Here is a 23,299-nt window from a genome sequence, read left to right as displayed (position 1 = left end):
CGCCCCCCAAAAAAAAAAAAAAAAAAAGGCCAGACAGTAATTATTTTAGGCTTTAGTGGCCATATAGTCTCTGTTGCAACTAGTCAATTCTGCTGCTATAGGGCAAAAGCAGCCATACACAATACATCAACCAATGGGCACAGCTGCACTCCAATAAAACTTTATTTACAAAAATGGGCAGTAAGCCTGGGCCACAGTATGCCCATCCCTGTAACAGAACATATTTAAAGCCTTAAGACAAAGGACTTCCACTTAACGTTAACTTAGCTCAGATAGTCAAGAAGATCTTTTAGAAGAACTAGAAACCAAACAGCCTAGTAGAGCTGATACATTCACTCTGCACCTGTCTACTACATGTAAAGGAAGGTGTGAAAAACAAAACCTTGAAAGCCTTGGCTCAGGTTCCAAGGATCTAAAATCCAGATGGACAGGGAATAATATACATAAGAATACAACTAGAAAAAAACACCCATCTAGTCTTTATTATCCTTGGTATTAGGGTTCTATGATCTTTGAATACTGACGTTTACTAACTAGTTATAAGACTAATGGGCTAAGAGGGGGCTAAAATGTACTTTATGGCCAGTTGAATCCCTGACACCTTGCAGAGTGCCTGACATACAATATATGCTGAATACATTTTGTTAAATGAATTAATGCATGAAAAAAATGGTACAGATTCTTCTGTATGCAATTAAAGTAATGTAACAACATGTATGGTGATCTTCACAACTTCTATGACAAAAGAATGTTTTAGTGCATAAAGTAGACGAACCAGGTAATTCATTAGAGAACAAACTTCCTATTGTATTTAAGCCACCATTTGATTTATAGGCAACCACTCAGAAATTTGTGTAAAGTGTGGTGGTTCAGAGAGACTTCCTCCTTTTCCCAAAGCCAAATCAAACAGCCAATTTAAGTCACTGGAATGAGTAGCATATATGAAGCACCTCAGAACTCCTAAGTTTTGAGTTACTTTAAAATTTTAGAAAACCTACATTTAAAAAAAGGAGTATTCAGTACTGAGTTACTGTTTCAATTCATGAAACCTATTAACTCTCTTAACCATTTTTATAGCCAGTATATATTTCCTAATAGAAAAAAAAGTATTAACTTACTGTTTGACCCTCAGGAAACTCCATTTTCAGCAATTTGTGAGCACACTCTTCAAAATCTAAACTGTAGAGATAAAATGGTCACAATAATTAGGTTAAAAACCTGCAGCATATTTAAACTGTAGCACTCTTTCATATATAAAAATCTTACTTTAATAATTGTTTTAAATATTTTTTACTATAATTTCATATTACTGTATTGTATATATAAAAAAGACATAGTTCTTAACTCTGCAAGAAATGAAGTACTGATACATACTACAGTATAAAATGGATGGACTTTGACTTATGCTAAGTGAAAGAAGTCACACATAAAGATCACATACAGTATAATTCCATTTATATACAATGTCCAGAATGTGCAAATCCATAGACACAGAAAGCAAAATATTTCCAATATATTGGAAAGCTAAATATTTCCACTTCTCCTGATCCAAGTCAGGAAGAGGTAAAAGATGTTCCAGGAGCCCAGCATGACATCCAGTGCTTAATCACCACCTTTACAAGTTATCTTGATTCATACCCAAACACAGGGCTTCTATTGTACATTATATAAAAACTAAGTATAAAAACAGTACATAACCAAAATCACTTACAAAGAAAAAAATGTTTTTATACAACACTTATATAAATTACATGAAAAATATCTTCAATATGCTTCACTTAAGAGAATTATCAAACTCAGTGTGAACTTGATTCAGGAATAATGCTAATATCTTTTGATAACAGCAGTATAAAATATTCACCCACTGAAATATAGTTATGAATTTAGTTTTATACTTCATCTCTATTCCTCAGCTTCTGTTACTGATTGGGTTTCATAAACACAAAAGGGGTAATAATTCAAGATGGTAGAATGGAATTTCAAAAAAACTAAAAAGAAAAAAAGAAAGCTATCAAGAAAGAGCTTTCACAACAGGTAATATTAAACAATATCTAGCCCTAAGATTAAAATAGTTGACTGGAGTTGATAAATTTCAATAATATAGCAATACCAAAAAGTATTTTAAAAGATGTGATATTTTCTAGTTTTTATTCAAAAAAAAAAAAAGAATTAGTACTCAGGAAGAAAATCCTGTAATTTCTGAAAAACAAGTCAAGTAGGTCATGGAAATTTTTACAACTTTCCTTTTATCTAGTAAGTGAAGAATAAGGGAGAAGGTATGACAGTCTATTTCCCTTGTTCCTGTTTTACTTTAGAAGTATTTGGTGACTACTTACCATGACTGTTTTGAAGCTGCACTAAATGTAAATATTAAATGAATTAAATTTGCTTGATGTTTTAAACCAAATGAATTCCAGGTTTAACACAAATTAATAGTGACTGAGGGAAGGGGAAAGAAAAAAGACTTTACATGATGCCAGTTTTCAAGCCGTGCTTACAAATGGTTTGTTGATGTCTCCAATTTAAGAAACTTCAAATTGTTGAGGACATTAAAGTCCCACCTCCCGCTGATGCTACAGCTTCAACATCACTTAAAAGCAAGAACAACCAGGAAAGTCTAATTTTTAATAGCAAAGCTAGTTGTGTTGTTTTATGTTTCCATAAATAAAAGAAGACTGCTTAAGGAGCCAGAACATTAAGATCAGAGTACTGTTGAGGTCAGTCAACAAGTCTAAAAGGAAAGAAAGTAAAAAAATAAAATCCCCAAATAGTTCAGTTGCCAGAACTTGGTTTTGTTCAGAAGATTTCCAAAAGTGAACAGTTTATATAAATAATCCAACCTCCTCTCAAGATAACCACTGGTGTTATGTTAATGTATTATTTCTAGAATCTGCCTTCCTATTTGTATACTTAAGATAATGCTACCAGCATGGTATTATATAGTCTATATTATTAGTTTTTATCCCCACCTAACAATAAATCAGACCACTTGCCCACATCAGTACCAATGCTCCATTAACCTAATTTTCAATGGTGGTATAAATGGAACATTTTGATTATTCATACTGGGCAATAAGATTCTCTCTCTCTCTCTCCCCCTCTCTTTTTGCTTTGAACAATTCTGTGTATAATTCTCTGTCAATATGTATTTCTTTAAGAAACAATGAAAAAGAAGGGTCAAATGGCAATCAAACTAAGCCACTGATTCATGCTGCCAAAAGGCTTTCCATAAAGAATGCACCAGGGGCTTCCCGGTGGCACGGTGGTTAAGAATCCGCCTGTTAATGCAGGGGACACGGGTTCGAGACCTGGTCCGGGAAAATCCCACATGCTGTGGAGCAACTGGGCCCGTGCGCCACAACTACCGAAGTCCGCGTGCCTAGAGCCCATGCTCCGCAACAAGAGAAGCCACTGCAATGAGAAGCCCGCGCGCAGCAACGAAGACCCAACGTAGCCACAAAATAAAATAAAACTTAAAAAAAAAAAAAAAAAAAAGAATGCACCAATTTAAATTTCCACCAGTAATCTTTCCGTGTATCTAACTGAACTCATTACTACTAAGTACTGCTGCTTTAAAAAGATAAAGTAAACCACTTTAGCTGTTTTAATGACCAACATTACTTATTCATCTAGAATAATATTTGTTTCGTAACTTTTTTACATTTTATAATCCCATTACATGAGTCTCCCAACCAAGTCCTTTAAACACCTTTTTATCAAAGTTGTGTTTACTTCCTAAAATTATTTTTACTAGGCATTTAGGGGCTGAGACTCTTAACAAATAACACATAAGACAGTACTTATTGTACTGCTACTAGAATTGGTGCCGCTATATAATAGTGGCTGTCACTTGTCTAATGTTTTAGTTTTTCAAATCTTTTTGTGTGATTCAGAGGTTATCAAGGTTAGATCGCTTAAAAAACAAAGTTTCTTTTAAATAATAATTCAAAGAGCTCCACTGTGACTCTTGTGTTAATAGCAATATTAAAGCAGTGAATCTGCTCTTTACAACTGATTACTATTGAATTTCTAAAAAAAAAGGACAAACAAATAAAAGGTCAAACTCTAAGAATAGCTACTTAAAACAAAAATTTCTCACTTTTAAGTTTGTATAAAAAAACATTTAATAGGTTTTCCTTTCATGTGAAAGGCAAAGAAACATGTAAGGGTAAAGCAAAAAAATTTCTTAGCAATGTTTTGCTGTTTAACATTTCTCTTTTTGAAGACGAATCTAAGCCAAAAAGTTTTCAGACAGACTGAAAACAAGACGACTCCTACTTATGAATCATTTTTGCTATTACATCATACTAAATGGAAATATACAAAACCTAGTAACAAAACAAAACAGAGAAAATATTCCTTCTCTACTGTAAAATATACACGGTTCCCACTAAATCAATAGGCTGATTACCATTCGAAACAACAGATGTACTAAGCATTTAATATTTTCATTTATTTCTCTTTAAAACCAAAGTCACTGCCTTCAAAGGGAATAGGTTGTTTTCATGACATTATAGTAGTTCTTGCTTAACATTACTTCAAAGGGTCCTTAAAACCTTCCTAATTCCTACTTCCGTTCATATTCCTTTCAATTTGCACAACAAGTGTCCAAACGTCATCATAACAGTGTTTCTCTGCTTAGAGCCAGAGTTAGAAACCAAATTAAAAAAAATAAAACATTAAACTTCCACTACACAATTAAACACTGTGCTAACTCTGTAATGTAGAATTGTTTTCAGGTTATTAGTGATATTTAAACATAAGAAATGACATAGCTTTAAAAAGAAAAACATTTAATTACGCAACAGGTAAGCAAAGACAATTTGCTCTTGAAGTGAAGAACCAACAGTAGGAATCTATTAACTGGGGCTTGGGATGGGGGTAGAGGCAAGTAGTTTGAGACTCCCTGCAACAGTATCTAGTTTTCTGTTAACAGATTCTAAAAATCCCATCTGCTTGCCCATCCCCTGTCAAAAATAAGGATGAACTGATCTACAGTACCTTACCTTGACTGAATAGCAAGATAAATTGTACGACGAAATGAGACTAGATTAATTTCTGTTTTGTCATGAATAGTCACCTTTTGTCCTGAAATTAAACATAACAAAATTATAAAACTACACAAATAAATGTGAACTGAAAATGTATCCCTGTATAATATTTTCATAATCTATTTAGAATCTATGAGTTTAATAATAATAACACTCTCTTCTACAGTATAAGTTAGTATTTACAGAATTCAAAGTAACTATTTCTAGTCTTTTGCCATATCTTAGAGTATTTTAATAAGTTTATTCACCTCAAAGAAGTCCAGAACCAAGCCAGGAAAACTATTTTTGTTTCTGTGTCACCTGCTCATTTAGACATTATAAAAGGCTGCACTCATGCTGTTGTTTGGTAAAACATTATTTCCATATTTACAAACCGTTACCTTGATAATTTGAAAGAACTGTAACTTATGGGTAGAAATTCAGTTTCAGAGAACACTGGATCATCATGACAGGTTTAATGGGTCCAACAGTAATATGAATATTTGTTAAAATTTTCTCTTACCTAATGCATGAAAACTTTCCTATAAACATTTAATAGTTTTTATTTGAATAGTATTTTCACATTAAAACAAAGAAATGCTAAAGTTAAATAAATGTAGTACACGGTTAGGAGATGTTTTAAATGAGGAAGACATTGGAAAAAATCAAACTCATTTTTATAAACTATGTTGTAGAAGAGCTACTATACTCTAAGACAGAACATTACGCCCTAAAAGGGAAAGATATACTTTTAATATTTTCAAATATGTAAAGTAAGTAAATATTGACCAGTGTATGTTCTGATGTTTTAACTGAGACTTAACCAAAGTCAAGTTCTGAGCTTATTTTCCTGTGAAATAATATAATCAAAGCTGAAGAGGAAGAACATCATGCCTGCTTCTGTTCAAATATAGCTTTGGGCCTCTCCACTCTATTTTTCCAACATAAAGAGCAAATATCTAGTCACTCTCATCTGTTATATTCATGTCAGGGTAACATAAATCACATGCCCTCAACATGAATGTACCCTTTTCAGAGTTTATAATCAAAGTCATAAAATGTCAAGTTAAAATTATGTTGATATTAAAAAATGAATTTCCTTGTTTAATACTTTCCGAGCAGGGTCTTCCAACCTTGCCAATACTGATACTTTGCTGTGGGGGGCAGTCTTATGACTCACAGGATGTTTCACAGCATCTCCAGCCTTCACCCATTAGATGCCAGCAGCATCGCTTGTAACCCTCCACAGGTTAAGAGACACTGTTTTAGAGGAGTACAGCAGACTACCTTGGGAGTATTTTACGGTTTCATTTGAATAAGCTATACTTTTACCTTCTTCATCTTCTTCTCCCTCTTCCTCCTCTTCTTCCTCCTCTTCTTCACTACTCCCAGCATCTTGGTCTGTGTTTGAGTCACTATCTCCTTCATCAAGAATTTCTAAAAGAAAAAAGTAGGTTTAGAAAATATGAATGAGCAAGGGATATAAATGCATCTCATTCCAAGAAGATAATTCTCAGTTCACTGCAACCCACAGTGGTGTAACAGTTTATCAACCAGTGAAGATGATCACACAGGCCGTATGTTATTGCCTGAGTGTTCAGAGAGCATTGTAACTAATTTGACTAGAGAAAGCCATATGTGTAATTCTTCTGCCAGATAGAAAGTGGCCATGAAACAAGCAAGGGATGAGAAGAACAAAGAAAAAGCAGATGAAGGTTTTCCAAAAGAGCAAGAGCACTGGAACAATAAATTAGGAAGAGAAGTTAGCATATCGGAGTCAAAATATTATTAGTTCATCATCAGAAAGAAGATAATTTATCATAAGAAGCTAAGGCTAGCTATAGAAAACAAGAATTTAGGCTAAGAATGTTTTTTGAAAGACAAAGAAGGGAGAAGAAAAAATTGTGTAATTTAGCATTCACTTTACATAAATAGTGGTGAGATTTTTATTAAAATATATACTTATTAAATAGAACATTACAATCCATAGACTTTGCATATGTACAATAGAAATGGAAGTTTAAAGGCCTTTAAGAAAAACTAGTAAGATGAGCACTTCATTGGAATATCATTTCTTAAAATACATGTCACATTAAGAACTGGGCGAAAACAGTGATGTAAATAAGAGGCTACATAAGGCCTGTCATCATGTTAATAGTAATAAATGACAAAAACTAGAATCGTATTTTGCCCAATGGTATGTGCTCTATCTGTCTGACAAAGATTTTACAAACCTAGACAACAATTCACTTTTGCATTTTTATTATAATCAGACAGGACTTAATATAGTTTGGGGGTCAACTAAGTTTTAGGAAAATTCTAATTTCCTTTTATTTAACCAAGTAATATACATCAGGAGCCACATGTAATACTTAATGTTAGCAGAGAACTTCCTACTGTGAGAAACAAATCATTTTACAAAAATGGAGAGTTGTCATTCAGCCCTTAGCTGGCACACAAGTCTCCTTGAGAATACTTCTAACAAATTGTGACTTCAAGAAATGATCTTAAGTGTCTAGTTTATTATGACATAATGTGGCTTAGACAGACCTTTAAAAGAGGAAACTGTTTAGTATTCAATAGTAGGAAGACAGGCACTCCTGCTGTTTTCCCAAATGCTGTAAGACCTAAAACACAAGTACACCTGGGTCACTCTAAGGTGCTAATTACTAAAGCTGTGCCCACTTCCTGCTGCAGCCATTTTTTAATGCCAACTCTAGAACATTTTCTGAAAAGAATTAAGGTCAAATGGATTGTCTAGTCATTTACATCATCCTCTCCTTATCTCTTCACTTTAAGATCTACTTACTGAAATCACTTAGGCCATGACAACTGGATTTTATTAACTGAATAAAGCAGTGGTTTCCAAGCATGGTCTGTGAGTCCTGGGGGGAATCACTGAGACTTGTCAGGTAGTCTGTGAGGTCAAACTATTTTCATAATAATACCAAGATATTATCTGCCTTTCACTGTGCTGACATCTGAAATGATGATGCAAAAGCAAGAAGGGTTCAAACTTGCTGCATCTTGAGCAAAATCAAGGTATTGAACTGTACTAGCAGTCATTGTACTCTTTACTGCCACACTATTGAGGTGGGGGAAAAAACACACACACACACACACACACACACACACAGTTTCATTTAAGAATGCCCTTGAAGAAAAAATATAAAATTATTAATTTTGTTAAATCTTAGCCCTTGAGTCTTGGCATTTATAACAGTCTGAGTAAGAAAATATGGAGTTTATATATAGCACTTCTGTTAAAGACAAATGTACAACGGTGGTGGCTATCTCAAGGAAAAGCACTTGTGTGACTGAGTTGCAAGATGAATTAGCCATATTTTTCATTTTTACTTGAAAGAATGGCAGACAAACTAGAGTTGTTAGGTATTTACCAGACATTTTCTCAAATATAAACAAAGTGAGACTATCATTTCAAGGAAAATGAACACAGGTATTTTCAGGTATTTGCCACCATGATCAAATTAAGAGTTTTCAAGAGGAAATTAGAATTTTGGAAAACTTGTATCCATCCCTGTGAGCTTGATAGCTTCCCAATACTTGGACTTTTCTGATAAGATAGGTGGTAATATGAATAAATGTGATTTCTTGACATTGTATTAATGTGTCAATTTAATTTTGAAAATGTTAACAAGTTAATACTCGGAAGATGTGAATAATTCAGTGAATCAGTATTTTCCAAATGACCAATGCAACATGTTATGAAATCACACATGAGTAAAAGATCCATTCAAAGTGACAGGCCAATGGATTTTAATGTTAACAAAGTATGAAAATTTGTGGATATTGTTTCAGGTTTCACAATGCAATTAAATCATTAAGAAGCTACTAAATATTAATTGCAATAGTATTAAACAGAAATATACACAATTATAATTCTGAAAAGGCTATTAAAATACTCCTCCCTTTCCAACGACGTATCTGTGGTTAGGCTAAATTTCCATCATATATTTCAATCAAAACAACCTACTGCAACAGACTGAAAGCAGAAACAATACGAGAATCCAACTGTTTCCTATTAGGCCAAACATTAAACTGCACAAAATATATAAAACATGCTATTCTTTTTCTTAAATTTCTTTTTGTAGTTATTTCCATAAAAACACATAACATGCAAATATGTACTATGTTTATTATTTCGAAATCATCTAATATTTTTTATGTTATCAGTTTTAATTTCTAATAAGTAGATGTCAATAGATACAACTCACATAAACAAAAGCTCTTTGGAGTCCTCAACAATTTTGAAGAGTGTAAAGGGATCTTGAGACCACAGAGTTTAAGAAATGTTGTAATAAAGAAAAGTACAACTTTCTTGGCCAACTGCCAAGAGCCCAAAGAAATGGATGGGGAATTTCCAAGTTCAAAAAAGAATAAATAAATAAACAAAACCATACCAGGTATAATAAGAATTCCACAAAATCATTTGCCGTCTTTTAGGGAGACAGTAGAAAAAGAAGTTCATAAGAAAAGAAGAAAATGGGTTTAAGGGGTTTCTCCATGTTTGAAAACTAAATTTATTAGAGAAAAAGGAATCTGGCTGTTGCAGTGAAACCCCCCCTAGGAAAACAGCAACTAAAGAGAGAAACATATTTGCTGTACCAGATTTTTAGGATAACGTATAAAATTGGAAGCTTCTTACACCTTTGCCCTTCAACATTTTACTTCTAAGTGTGACTAAAGCATAGAACGCAGCAATGACAAGACTTCTACGTCTCTGCTCTCTCTTCCTAGGCAGCTTTCAGAGCTGCAAGTATTTGTCAGGTAAAATCACAACTCAAGGTAAAAGAACCGATGAAATTATTATATAATTATAATATATAAAATAATATATATAATTATGTAACAGAATATAATAGAATGATATAAGTAGCTCTGGATATTAGCTTTAGAAGAAAAATAATGACACACATGAAAAAAAAAACAAAAAAAACCCCCAGTACCAGCGTCTAAATACATGCTCTGTGGCAATATAAAACACTGTGTTTTATTTATCCTTACACAAACAAGTAACATTACATCAAACAAGCAATTTGTTCTAGGTGACTAAGCTAGTAATGGCAAAAACAAAATACAAACCAGTATCTGTACAAAGTTAGTGCTTATAATATACTAATGCTGTACAAATGATAAAATAATCAATTTATCCATTTATTAAGTATATTAAATACCAATACCATATCTAGCACTGTGACTGATTTTATCAGAAAAATATCAACCTGCCCTCAACAAATAATGAAGTATAGAACTTTATAATAAAGTACAGCACTGAATTGAATATTAAATTGGGTGGCAATTTAAGTTAAATAAAGGCCATTGGTAATACATGAATATTTCTTAAGAGGGATGAAGCTTAAGAGCTGCATAATTAAATAGAAAGAGGAAAGGGAAAATTAAATAATTTAGAATGAACTAATACCATGGATAAGCACTAGAGAGAAAAATAATGCATGGGCAAACAGTGAAGAGAATGGCTTCACAGAGCAAATATTTCAATAGGTGGCGGTCAGTGATCTATACCATTCTATCAGTACTATATAATTACATAAACTGCTTCTACTCATCCAAAGGAAATTATTTTGTAAAATTCTACATACCCTTCTTAATAGCTTTGTACTTCTCTTCATTCTCCATAAAATTAGGATCCATCTTGAAAACATCTCAAAAAAAAATTAAAAGTTAAGTTAGTGTTTATTTTCTGTATTTACATTTGTTTGTACTCCACTTCCCAACGCCCACCCCTGACTTACTAAGAACATCTTCTGGATTATAGTCATCTTCCAGAGGGAGCATATGGGTGAACTGATCTTCTTCTTCCACTAAGTCAAGTCCTTCTAGAACAACAGGGTGGTCCTTGAATCCATCCTTCCTTACAGCAAACATCACTTCAATCATATACTGAACTCTTTTGTCAATTTCAGACTCATGGAGAATGTTTCGAAGACGTTCAAATATAGCTAAAGTTAAGCCGAAAGAAAATAAACTAAGCAATACATATTACAATACTCAAATAAAAGCTCAATACCAAATCAAGGATATATACTTACCATTGATTCCTCTTGGTGACACTTGTGTTAATTTGAGACCACATTCCTTAAGAAAACCAATAGCTACTTCAACACTATCATCTGTTGGTCTTTCCAGGAGCAAAGTGAGCATTTCTAAGCATAAAACTTCATGAGCCTTGAACAGAATGAAGACACATAGAATAGAGAAAATGCTTTTACATATATTATTCTACTACTGACGGTCATTTTAAAAATTAGTGAACCTAGCTTTTACAGTGATAATATTGTACAGATGATGAGCAAAGATTTATAATGTACATAAAAATACTCCAAATATGGGATACAATTTTTCTTTCACTTCCATTATGCATCTGTTAAGAATTTTCTGATGATTTTTCCAAAAGTCTTAATTTACTACACTGAATACAATTATATGATTTATCTCCAGAAAATATTCTTCTTATACTCTCTATATAGGAAATATATATTAGCTATAGGAAATGCCATAATTAACCTCAAAATATAAGTTAAAAAGTCATTTACTAATTTTTAATCTGAGATATTTTCATAATTACTATATGAAGAACAGTAACATGATTCTTTTTATATCCTTCTCCATGACCACAACTCTATATCCATTTCCCAATTCATTCTCTCAGCAACTGTTAGCAAACAGTTCTTAAGTTACATGAATACTAATTTTCTCAGAAAATATCTTTCCAGTAATTTATAGCATACAACAACAGTTTTGAATACTTCTATTTTTAATTAAATCAAACTCTACACTGGCCATGGTCAAAATTTAGAATTTTATAAACAATGCCAGGTAGAGAGGGAATAAAGGTCTACTGACAAACTTTGCTGTAAAAGAAAATGGACTTAGGAAGCATGTTCAAAAGACCATATATATGCCTTTTTAAAACTAGACTCTTATTTGAGATGGAGAGAAACAAAATCCAAATCTCAACACAGGAAAATATCCTCTTACATTTAGCACAACATCAAAATTACATACTGCTTTTATTTTGGAAAGGCAGGCGAGGCTGAAGTCTTACATTAGGGACAGGAAAACATTGCCCAGTACCACAGTTTGGAAGATTTAAAATATTTATCATTTTAACTGGTTTATGTCAATGCCAAAAATATCCCCAATATAAGTGTAATATATATTCAAAAACTGAAACATAATATCTGTGCTGTTACAGATTATGAAATTAGGTTTACAGACATGTGAAATTAAGTTTCCATGGTCTTAAGTAGAAAATTATCACTGTAATAATATGACTAGGTTAAAATCTAAAAGGTTTCTTAAAGTGAATAGTGGAAAGAATTTCATATAGGAAAAAATTAAAATATTATTAAATGTTAGAGAAATAAGATTAAGTGTGACTTCAAAATTCTTCCTTATGTATAGATATAATTTTAAAAACAACAGTATATATCTGAATGAAAACTGTGAGTATGAACAAGAGCAATTTTACTATTTTAACGTTTAAAATGGAGCTAAATCAAAACTCTCAAACAGTGGAAGAATACAAAATAAACACAAAAACTAAATAATAAAATGATAAATTTCTGCATTTAAAATAGATTAAAATTATTTAATCTACAATATTTTATAAACTGACTCTAAGAATATATGAATATATGCATATACTATGTAGTTATATATATGAATATACACATATACTATGCAGTTGTGGGAAACAGCATTCTTTTTAAAGAATATCAGCTATTAGGTTTTCATGAACACTTAGGTACAGGGAAAAGAAGAAATAGCAACTTTTTAAATAAAAACACATTACACGGGCTTCCCTGGTGGCACAGTGGACAAGAATCCGCCGGCCGATGCAGGGGACACAGGTTCAATCCCTGGTCCGGGAAGATCCCACATGCCACGCAGCAACTAAGCCAGTGCACCACAACTACTGAGCCTGTGCTCTAGAGCCCGTGAGCCACAACTACTGAAGCCCGTGCACCTACAGCCCGTGCTCCGCAACAAGAAAAGACACTGCAGTTGAGAAGCCCACGCACCACAACGAAGAGTAGCCTGCACTTGCTGCAACTAGAGAAAGCCCGCATGCAGCAACAAAGACCCAATGCAGCCAAAAATAAATAATAAGTAAAAAAAAAAGAAAAACCCAACACATTACACTCTTTGAAGGAAAAATATGTAGTAACCATGTACAGTATTAAGAGTTAGATAAATTTGATAAAACACTTGTTCTGGGTGCCTCTTTATATTAAAAAATGCACTAATTATAGTTCTAAAATTAAAATATTCAACATACTTTTCCAAAGGACTATAAATCAAAACAAAGATGTCACTGAAGTGGCATCAAGCCTGTGGTCTAATGCCACTGAATGGAACCAAATTTTGAAATTAATTACTTACCACATTTTGGTTAATAAGATGTGCCACAAATTTTGAAGCTGTCAGACAAAGTGGCTGAAAAGAGAAAGTAGGGACAAAGTTAATCTATAAACTAAAACCAATTTTCATTTATCTACAGAGTCTACAGTTCACTTACATACTCTCCTTAAAATATGTAACACGCAAGGTAATTTTAACTTGTAAGAAAGTTATAAAATAAAAACTAATACATATGAAAAGGTGCCATTTCTGGATCAACAGTTATAATTCAACAGTTAACAGCCATCATTTTTGCTGCTCATTATCAGAGGCCAGGAATATTTACTAGAAAAAAGTTCTCATGAAACATGCAATTTTAAAAAGAATTTCTACATAGAAATCAACATTGCTCACTACAGTTGATACTGGTTTATTAGTCTGCCATGTGTAGCAGTCTACTTACAAGTCCATTATATATACCTTATCATTTCTCCGATAGCCTTTTCGAAAATTAAGAATTAACCTTTTGAGGATTAATTCTCCAATTTGTGGAAATTTTGAGTTGATAATTGCCACTAATGCTGCATAAACATGGGTGAAGATTGGAGAAGCACTCTGTGCTTGCAAAACAGATCTGGATAGCAGGCCTCTGATTAAAAGAGAAAAGAAAGGGAGTCAATAATAATCACCAGTTTAATTAGAAAGAAAAAAAACTCAGTTAAAATCCAGCTATACTACTCCTCTGTAAATCATCATAAAAGCTAAATCAGGACTAAATTTTCACCGCTCTTATCTAGGGGAAGAGTTTATCTTACTAATAAATAAAAACTGGTTTTGAGGAAACAATTTTCAACTTGTATATATATAAAATAGACAGATTTAATACAATATTGTTTTCAAAAATTTTTCTAAGTATAATTTCTCTTTTCTAGCTCCTGTTCATTACACCTAATCATGAATTTGAGTTTTTAACTTCTTGTATTAATTTGCTTAACTTTATCAAAAAAATAAAGGGAGAAAAACCTGCTTCAAAAGTACTGAACTTAAAGTAAAATTTCCACTATGGGCCCATCATTCGTATAAGTTAATTCTGGGATTAAAGACAAATCTGGGCGGTTTCCATCTTTAAAGATAGGTGTAAGTCTATTGTTCTTGAAAATAAAAGTGGAAATATGGAATTCTCCTAAGAGAGATAAAGACATAATCAAAGCACTGCAAAAATAACGCTAAATCAAGGACAGGAAAATAAAACGTTCTACCTTCTAACTCATTTTGAAATGGGCATGTTTCTACATATATTTGATAAGAGGAGAGATACAAAGTGGGCTAAATGAAGAGTTATTTTTAGAAATGTAATGACAAATAATTATTGGATTGTCAAAATTACAAAAACAATGTCTTTATAGTTATCAGGTTTAGGTATGACATCTGAATCACTAGAGTAGAAAATGAGAAAAGAGAATTCAGCTTATAAACTGTAAGATCTTAATCTACCCTTCTCTGAGTCTGTTCTTTCTGAGTAAAATGTGAGAGCTCTTCCCTACCTTGGAGGACAGTGGCTGCCTCCTGGTCACCTTACTAACTCCCACAACCTGCTACACCTTACTTTATATCCCCAATGTTTTGAGATGATGAATCAAGGTCCTATGAAATGACATAGGAAAACAGCCCTCAGATTTTAAAATAATAAATAGAATACAGAATATGTCTATTTCCTGACCCTTTAAAATATCACAACTACTTAAAAACCACACAGAAAATGGTTGTTATTCCCTTCTGCTTTTCTAAAATTTATTACTAATCTTCCTCATTTCGTTCACATTCCCACTTTGCTTTCATCAGAAATTAAACTGGTCTGAGGTAGCCCTTTACGTATATATAAAAAAATTAAATGTTTATTATTACTCATGAGCTTAAAATTATTGAAAGTATTCAGTAAACAAATATACGTGTAAAAATCATTATGTGACATCAAAGCTTCTTAAAAAGTAAAAGTTCCACATAATCTCTAACAGTGGAGTATGTTATCTGTTAGTAGCTTACATTTTTACAGGAACTGCATTTTAAATATTCCTTGAAACTTCCTTTGAAATGAAGTAGCATAATAAATCAATGATTATTATTCATGTAGATATTATGTTCCTTTGAAAAAGTGCTATGAAATACTACAAATAAAATAGCTGATGCTTACCTTCCTCTAACTATATTTTCTTGAAGAAGTTCTTGAATAATAATTCCAATATTGGAAATGTTGACTTTGTTGATCAGACCATTGATGGACTTCTTTAGGGCTTCCCAGCTCATCCTCTGGTATGCTAAGCTAAAAAGAATTGATTTTAATAAAGAGGAAAACTTACTCAACAATTACAATACCAAGAGGTTATAATAACATAAAAAACTTAGCGTTCCTTTACTTTCAACATTTTCACAAAGTGACCCCAAAGTGCAGTAAAATATATGACCATGTAGATACACAGATTATATCCTAAACCGTATTTTACTCTCTGTACATGTGATACTCAGGTACAGACTAATTCCTTTTAATAACATAATAAAGTAATACAAGGATATGTAAGGATAACATTTTGTTCTTATGTCCATGAATATTGTAGTTTATAATACTTATTAGTTAGATTCAGTACATGCTTATTTTACATTATAACAATTTACTTAAACTTGTCTTCAAAGGAAATGTTTTAAAATAAAAGCAACTATTTATTTTAAATTACAATATGAAATACCTAAATATAAGCCATGAAAAAGAAATTATTATTATGTCCCTTATCAAAAGCATGACAAGAAAACAAAATTAAGTGTTGTAAACCATAAAGAACTAGTATTAATTACAGAAAAAGGGAGAGTCATACGAAATCATGGGGCTGCAAGACTGTTCAAAGTATCTTAAAGAACATCTCTATATTTAGGCAGTACCCACAGGTTTATCAGCTGAATCTTAGATGGTTACACTTTTAACTTAGAGCTTAGGTAAATTATTTAGTCTAACTGGGTTTCTTTACAATGAACTTGGTAATATCTAAGGTCTTTCAAAGCTCTAAAATTCTATGGTTTTTATAATTATTTCTCTGTGGAATATGATTTCAACTGAAGAAAGTCTTAACTTTTCTTTTTCCTTATACTTCTCTGGCAGTCTGGTGAAGGGAATGAACTTCTTAGAATAATATATATAAATACATAGGATTACAAAGGATACCAATCATATTGAAACAGTTTTCAAAGCATGAAAAGAAGTTTGATATAGTATTCTATGTGCTTCTTAACACATTAATAACAAGAAGTGGTGGTAGGCATGATAACTTCTTTAATTTGCAAGTAGCATAAACAGTATTTTGAGGTATTTGCAACTAATAGTCTATTAATATTATGGTCTGTTGCCTACATTCCTGATAGAAAGAAATGCTAAATTAGATCAATTTTAAAAGATGCAATTTTCTTCCCATTCACATTCATGGACTGTCTGAATTCTATCCATGGACCTCTTAAAAGTTTGTAGGTTAAGAATCCCTGTTCTGAACCCTCCTACATGCTGATGGGAATGTAAACTGGTACAGCCACTATGGAGAACAGTATGGAGGTTCCTTAAAAAACTAAAAACGGAGTTACCACATGATCCAGCAATCCCACTCCTGGACATATATACAAAAAAGATGAAAACTCTAATTCGAAAAGATACATGCACCCCAATGTTCATAGCAGCACTATTTACAATAGTCAAGACATGGAAGCAACCTAAGTGTCCATCCACAGATGAATGTATAAAAAAGATGTAGTATATCTATACCATGGAATATTACTCAGCCATAAAAAAGAATGAAACATTGCCATTTGCAGCAACATGGATGGACCTAGAGATTATTATACTAAGTGAAGTAAGTCAGACTGAGAAGGACAAATAAGATATTATTATCATAGTATCATAATATTATGATATCACTTATATGTGGAATCTAAAAAATAATGCAAATAAACTTATCTACAAAACAGAAACAGATTCACAGACATAGAAAACACACTTATGGTTACCAAGGGGAAGGCGGGAAACAGATAAATCAGGATTATGGGATTAACAGATACATACTACTGTATATTAAATAGATAACAAGGATTTACTGTATAGCACAGGGAACTATATTCACTAATTTGTAATATATAATGGAGAAGAATCTGAAAAAGAATATGTAACTGAATCGCTTTGCTGTATACCTGAAACTAACATAATTTATATTAATCAACCACACTTCAGATGATTTTTTAAAATGAGGGTATCACTTCCTTGTATACTTAGTGATATTGACATGCCTGTTTTTATCTGTAATCTGTTCTTGCATCATTTCCATACTTCAATGGAAAAAAAGAAAAAAAAGAGAAAAAAGAAAGAATCCCTGTTCTGGAGTGGTATACCAGGTATACCAAGGAGGGGTGGTGAGGAAGAGTATTTTATCACTGACATTGTCCTCAGCAGACACTGAAGATAAAAAGCAGACTGACTTGCAGTTAATTTCATTACTGTTGCTAAATTCTCTATAGATTACAGACTCCTTTACTGCCTGCATCCAAGGTGGAAGACTCCTCCAGCCCCCTAACCCCAACCGTTTAGTATGCTGCTGTCTAGAGTAATAACATCTATGGCTTAACAATTAGCCTGATCAATAAGATATTGCTGATACATAATCACAAACTCTCCTATTAAACTTTGGTCAACAGATGATAATCAAGTACACTTGTATTTCTTAATTAGGAAACCTACACTTAACCTGATTTAGTATCTACTGAAAGCAAAGACTACACTTCTACTTCTCCTGTCCCTTTTATAGCCTATAAGCAGAGTTCAACTGTATATAAAATTATCTTCCAAGAATCTGTTTAAAATTGCATATACTGTGGACTCTTCTCTGCCCACTTTATAAGGAAGCCAGACTTGGGGATTAACAACAATGTACCCGGTCTTTTACAATTAGGATTGCTTTGGACTGGATTTGGACTGGATTTGCACTTCTCACTAATGCCGTCACTACTACCTCCAGTAAGAGCAGAATTCTGACATGATCATGAAGCTCCCACAAACCACAGAAAGCATTTCCCAATCCCTTCTCAACATACCACTCCAGGCATCACTACCAAGTGCCAGAATATGACGCATAGAGAAAAACTCACTTATTAGTTTTAAATTTAATGTCATTTAAATGTCTCCCTTCTAGCTCATAAATTTTTTAAACTTTATTTCAAATATTTATACTTTATTTTATATAAATGACATTTCTACTCCAAGCTAATTCTTGCAACAAATTTAGATTTCATTTATATAAGGTTCTCAAGTACTTTCAAGTTGCCATGAAAATACCCAAGAAAGATGTGGGAAGATTTTCTTGACTCACCTGGAATCTGTTTTTCTTAAAGCATAGCTATCTTCTATCCCAATCTTTTTCCTGACTACCTGGCAATTGAGTGATCACTTCAATCTTGGACCACAGTTTTCCTGGTTATCTCATTCCACTAGAGAAAAAGACCTTGAAAACTCAGCTGCACTTTCCTACATAGTTCCTCTTCATCCCAATTATTTTGCAAAGGGAAGAAAAGGTACTTAAAGGGTGAATGGTCATATATGAATTTTGATTGTTTGCCTTAGTGTAGCAAAAAAATATAGTCTAAGATGTTATGGTCTAAGAAAAGGCGGGAAAATAGAAAACTGTCAATTGTTTCAGAGTTTAGTACAGGGGTTGGCAAACTACACCCATGAGCCAAATTTAGCCTACAGCCTGTTTTTTGCAAATAAAGCTTTATTGGAACAAAGCCATTCTCAATTGTTTACATATTTTATCTATGACTGTATTCACTACAATGGTGAAGGGGAGTAGCTATAACAGACAGAATAATGCACAAAGTCTAAAATATTTACTATCTGGCCTTATACACAAAGCCTAAAATACTTATTGATATTATCTGGCCTTTTATGGAAAAGTCTGCTGACTCCTGGTTTGGTACAACTGGAAAGATCCATTTTAGTTCTGAAATATCAATATTACTCTTGATTATCGACAAAGAATGGACATTACTAATAGGCATGCATGCAACTACAAAAGGAATAGTTTGAAACCAGGAAAGAAAAAAAAGATAAGCGATCTTTCCTCAAACTTTTCCATTCATTCATGCAAAAAGTAAAGAGCTTATGAGCTAGGGAAAATAGTAAGCAGAGCTCCAGTGGAGCTTCTGAAGGTAGGAAGGAAAGAAGTCTAATTTGAAGTCTCTATCATTGTGGACTCATGCAAATTCTCAGCAGCCAAGGTTAATTAGAGCACAGATGATTTTTTAAAATGAGGGTATCACTTCCTTGTATACTTAGTGATATTGACATGCCTGTTTTTATCTGTAATCTGTTCTTGCATCATCCTGAGCTTTGCAGGAGGAATATATGCTCCACCAGTGCGAGTAAGAAGAGGATCCAGCTCCTCTTTCTTCTTCTTTGCAGTAGGTTCATCCTGAGCAGAGGAACTCTGGGTTACCAATGGTTCTGGGCTTCTTCTCCCAGGAGAGGGAGATTTCCGGGACCTTTTCCGATCCACATCTCTTTCTCTGCGTTTTTCTCGGTCTCTACTTCTGTAATATATTTTTTTAATGGAGAAAAGACAATACAAATTACATTCTTAAATGAACTGCATACCAAATGAGTGAGACTATTTGGGGGCCACAAATTCAGACAAGGAAAAGTGGTTAAGGAAGTGCCTCACACAGAAAATGTAACAAACTAGGTCATCAAGGCTTAACAGGATTTACATTGGGGGCAAGGTAGGAAGGTGGGAGGGGGAATGGAGGATGGCATTCTGCAACTAGTAGAAGACAGAATAACTACTGAAAAGCTGAGCAAGGGTACTTGGGCCAGAATAAGTAGAAACAATAACGAATCATATATAACAGTAGTTGGAAAGGTAAGTTCAAGTCAGACTATGAAATCTTAAAAGACAAGCAAAGACTTTAGGTTGTTTATCCTGGAACTGATGAGGAATCTTTAATATTAGTTTCTGAGTGGAAGAGTGACGTGAAAATAGTGTTTTAAGATGACAAATTGGCCTGTGATGTACATGGTAAGTTGTATAAAGGAGAAACCAGAGTTTATCTCCAATAATGGCAATTTAGGAGTAAGAATGTTATAATAAACTGTAACATTTGAAATTGTTTCTTGATAGAACTCGTAATTTATTATAAATCTCAAAATATCAGAAGCTTCTGGTTGAGACAATGTGAAAAAATAAACCATTTTCTAGCACAATAACTTTTCCCTATTAATGCAGGTGACTATCCCTTTTTAAGTTAGCACTTTTAAAGTGATTAGGGTATTTAATGTTCCCAAACTATCAAGAATGAGCAAGAAATAATGCTTTGCCTTGCTTTTTGCTATCTTTCCCCAGAGAAGAGTTTGTCCACTTGGCTGTTTTTTACTTATACTGCCTGGAAACTCAGATTATTCTGCTCATGCTTTGTGCAACCATGAGTTATATGAATACAATAAATAAAAACAAGTTTCATATTATCACTGCATTACCAGGAAACCACTCAACAGATTTTAGCTAAATCTAGAGGGTATATTTGAGATTATATGTCTTAATAAATGGAGAGACAGAAGCAGTCACCTACCCAGGCAGCTGTGGAGGAACTCTTTAAAACCGAAGTATAAAGAGACCTGAGTGACTGCCCCATGAAGACAGAGTCTGTACCTACTAAGACAACGTGAACAGTGAGGGAAAAAAGTGGTTCCAAACAGAAACCCCAATTCGTCAAAGGCAGGTCCTCTGAAATCTAGCCAGAGATTTGTAATTGAGTTGCTTCTTACTGTAGATGTAAAATGTTCCAAGAGAATAGCAACAGAAGGGATTTACTGACACTGGTTATGATTCTTCTGAGAAACGCCAGGTAAGACTCTCACTGGCTGGTAAAAGCATGTCCTTACATGATTATAGTGTTTGTTCCTTTAGAGTGCAGAAGTAATATTCTTCTGAGTCTAAACAGAAGTATTTCTCTTCAAGTGTTTTTGTACTACAGCCTTTATATTCTGCATAATACACAACCTGCTTTCTTCACAGTGTGACTGTGTGGATCAAGTGAGACTTTATATACATACAATGGACCAAACACAGAGTTAGAGTGAAGTAATACAGTTAGGGCATATGGAAATAAACATGGGTTTTGGAGCCAGCGTTGAGCTCAAATCTCAGTGTCATCATCTACTAGATGGGTAATGGCAACCTCAGGTTAGTTAATCAGTTCAGACCCCAATCCCTTACATGTTAAATTGTGAGATACAGTACCTAGTGTGTAAGAGTTTTGACAGTATTTGAGAAGGTATAGGAATGCATAGCTCACCAATTATGGTGGTAGTAGCTGCTCTTATTAAGGTGTCATTAGGGTAACAGCAGAAGAACCTGGCTTTTGAGGTTAATCTGACATTTAAGGATTGGTTACATATTAGAAAGTAAGTAGTGAGAAGGAAATTTTGGCTGCAGATATCAAATAACGTGTTTGATATGTCCAAACTGGAGATATTATTTCTCTACTCCAAACTGCGGAGAAATTTGATCAAAAATTCTAGTGGGTTATAGTCTCAGTAGTCATGGAGTGGATAATGTGAGAGAGACATCAAAAAGGATATAGAACTAGGTGAACAATAAAACATGGTAGGCAAGTTTTTGAAACTGGATGACTAATAAGGTGGAAAATCAAGTTCTTCAAGACTCAAGTAAGAATAATTTACACTTAGATAAAAACTGCAGACTGGTAACTTCATTCTCAATGTCCCTCTGCCATTATGTAGGAAAGTAAATTAAGATCACTCTATGTCATATAATATAAATGGCTTTCATTCAGTAAACAATCTCAAAAACTCACATAAGCCAATTCCTCATGTAGTACAGTATAATGAATAAAAGCTTGGGCTCTAGTCAGACAGACCAGGACTTGCCACTGACACACTTCTAAAACACAAACAAATGACTTAACTTCTCTAAGTCTCATTTTCTTCATCTATAAGAGACATATATTTACTGCAATTAGGAGTTAATTCACATTAAGTCCTTGTTAGAAAGCTTAGCTCCTAAAAACATCCATTTAATACTAGCCACGATTATTATTAAACATAAAGAAAATTTAAACAAATATATGTTTCTATAGTTAAAATATCCAATACTAACCGTGACTCCATGCTATCATCATAAGAACGTCCTCTTCTTGAATGCTCGTAGTCTGACCTGCTGTAATCAAAGTAATCTCTATCCCGAGGGGATCTTTCTTGTTCCGTGTATCTAACACATAAAAGAAGAAAACCAAAGTTTTAAGTTGAAAATAATGATGTTATACTTAGGAAAATTATATATTGGTAATGGCAACATAACTCTATGACTGAACAAAGTCTTATCAAGTGGATTTTAACAAACAGCTTATTTTGTTGACACCTATTCATTTAGTCATGATTATAAAGGCTTTCAAGCTGGTGTGCAACAAAACAACTCCTGGAATTCACTTAACCAAACAGGATACCCTGATTTGTACTGTCCTTAGTAAAAGATATATATCTGCATATCATATATAGTTTAACATGAAAAAGGCTATCCTCCAAATGATTCCTTTTGCTGAGTCGGCTCATTTTACCAAAGTACTGAACAAATGACATTAGTGTCATTGGTTGGCCTCCATAAAGACCAGTTTAACTCTACTCCAAAACACTATTTTTATCAGCTGCTATTCTTGAAGTTATATTATTAGATATCTGTGAGAATGGATTGAAATTATTAGCAAACAGGGATAGACAGTATAAATCTGCTATTTGAATCTTAGAAGTAATAAAATCAGAGAACCTTAAGAGAAGTTAAATACATACA

General features: G+C 33.2%; 1 protein-coding gene across 2 annotated transcripts in view; it reads right to left on the bottom strand.

Annotated features, from left to right (window-relative positions):
- Positions 1-23,299, bottom strand: part of CWC22 (CWC22 spliceosome associated protein) — a 62,162-nt gene that overhangs the window by 15,037 nt on the left and 23,826 nt on the right. Inside the window, exons 4-14 of one of the 2 annotated variants that reach the window (XM_024766648.1) lie at positions 22,613-22,723; positions 19,788-20,027; positions 15,607-15,735; positions 13,896-14,064; positions 13,458-13,511; positions 11,102-11,237; positions 10,805-11,011; positions 10,652-10,714; positions 6,363-6,467; positions 5,007-5,088; positions 1,119-1,179 (exon numbers count right to left, since the gene is read on the bottom strand). In XM_024766648.1, the coding sequence (XP_024622416.1) occupies positions 1,119-1,179; positions 5,007-5,088; positions 6,363-6,467; positions 10,652-10,714; positions 10,805-11,011; positions 11,102-11,237; positions 13,458-13,511; positions 13,896-14,064; positions 15,607-15,735; positions 19,788-20,027; positions 22,613-22,723 (1,357 nt within the window). Of the gene's footprint in view, positions 1-1,118; positions 1,180-5,006; positions 5,089-6,362; positions 6,468-10,651; positions 10,715-10,804; positions 11,012-11,101; positions 11,238-13,457; positions 13,512-13,895; positions 14,065-15,606; positions 15,736-17,732; positions 17,786-19,787; positions 20,028-22,612; positions 22,724-23,299 lie in introns of those variants that run through there. The other variant, XM_024766655.1, reaches the window with a different exon arrangement.

Source organism: Neophocaena asiaeorientalis, unplaced genomic scaffold, assembly GCF_003031525.2.
Source record: "Neophocaena asiaeorientalis asiaeorientalis breed wild unplaced genomic scaffold, Neophocaena_asiaeorientalis_V1.1 scaffold113, whole genome shotgun sequence".
Taxonomy (NCBI): Eukaryota; Metazoa; Chordata; class Mammalia; order Artiodactyla; family Phocoenidae; genus Neophocaena; species Neophocaena asiaeorientalis.
This window is presented reverse-complemented; position numbering and strand designations above follow the sequence as displayed.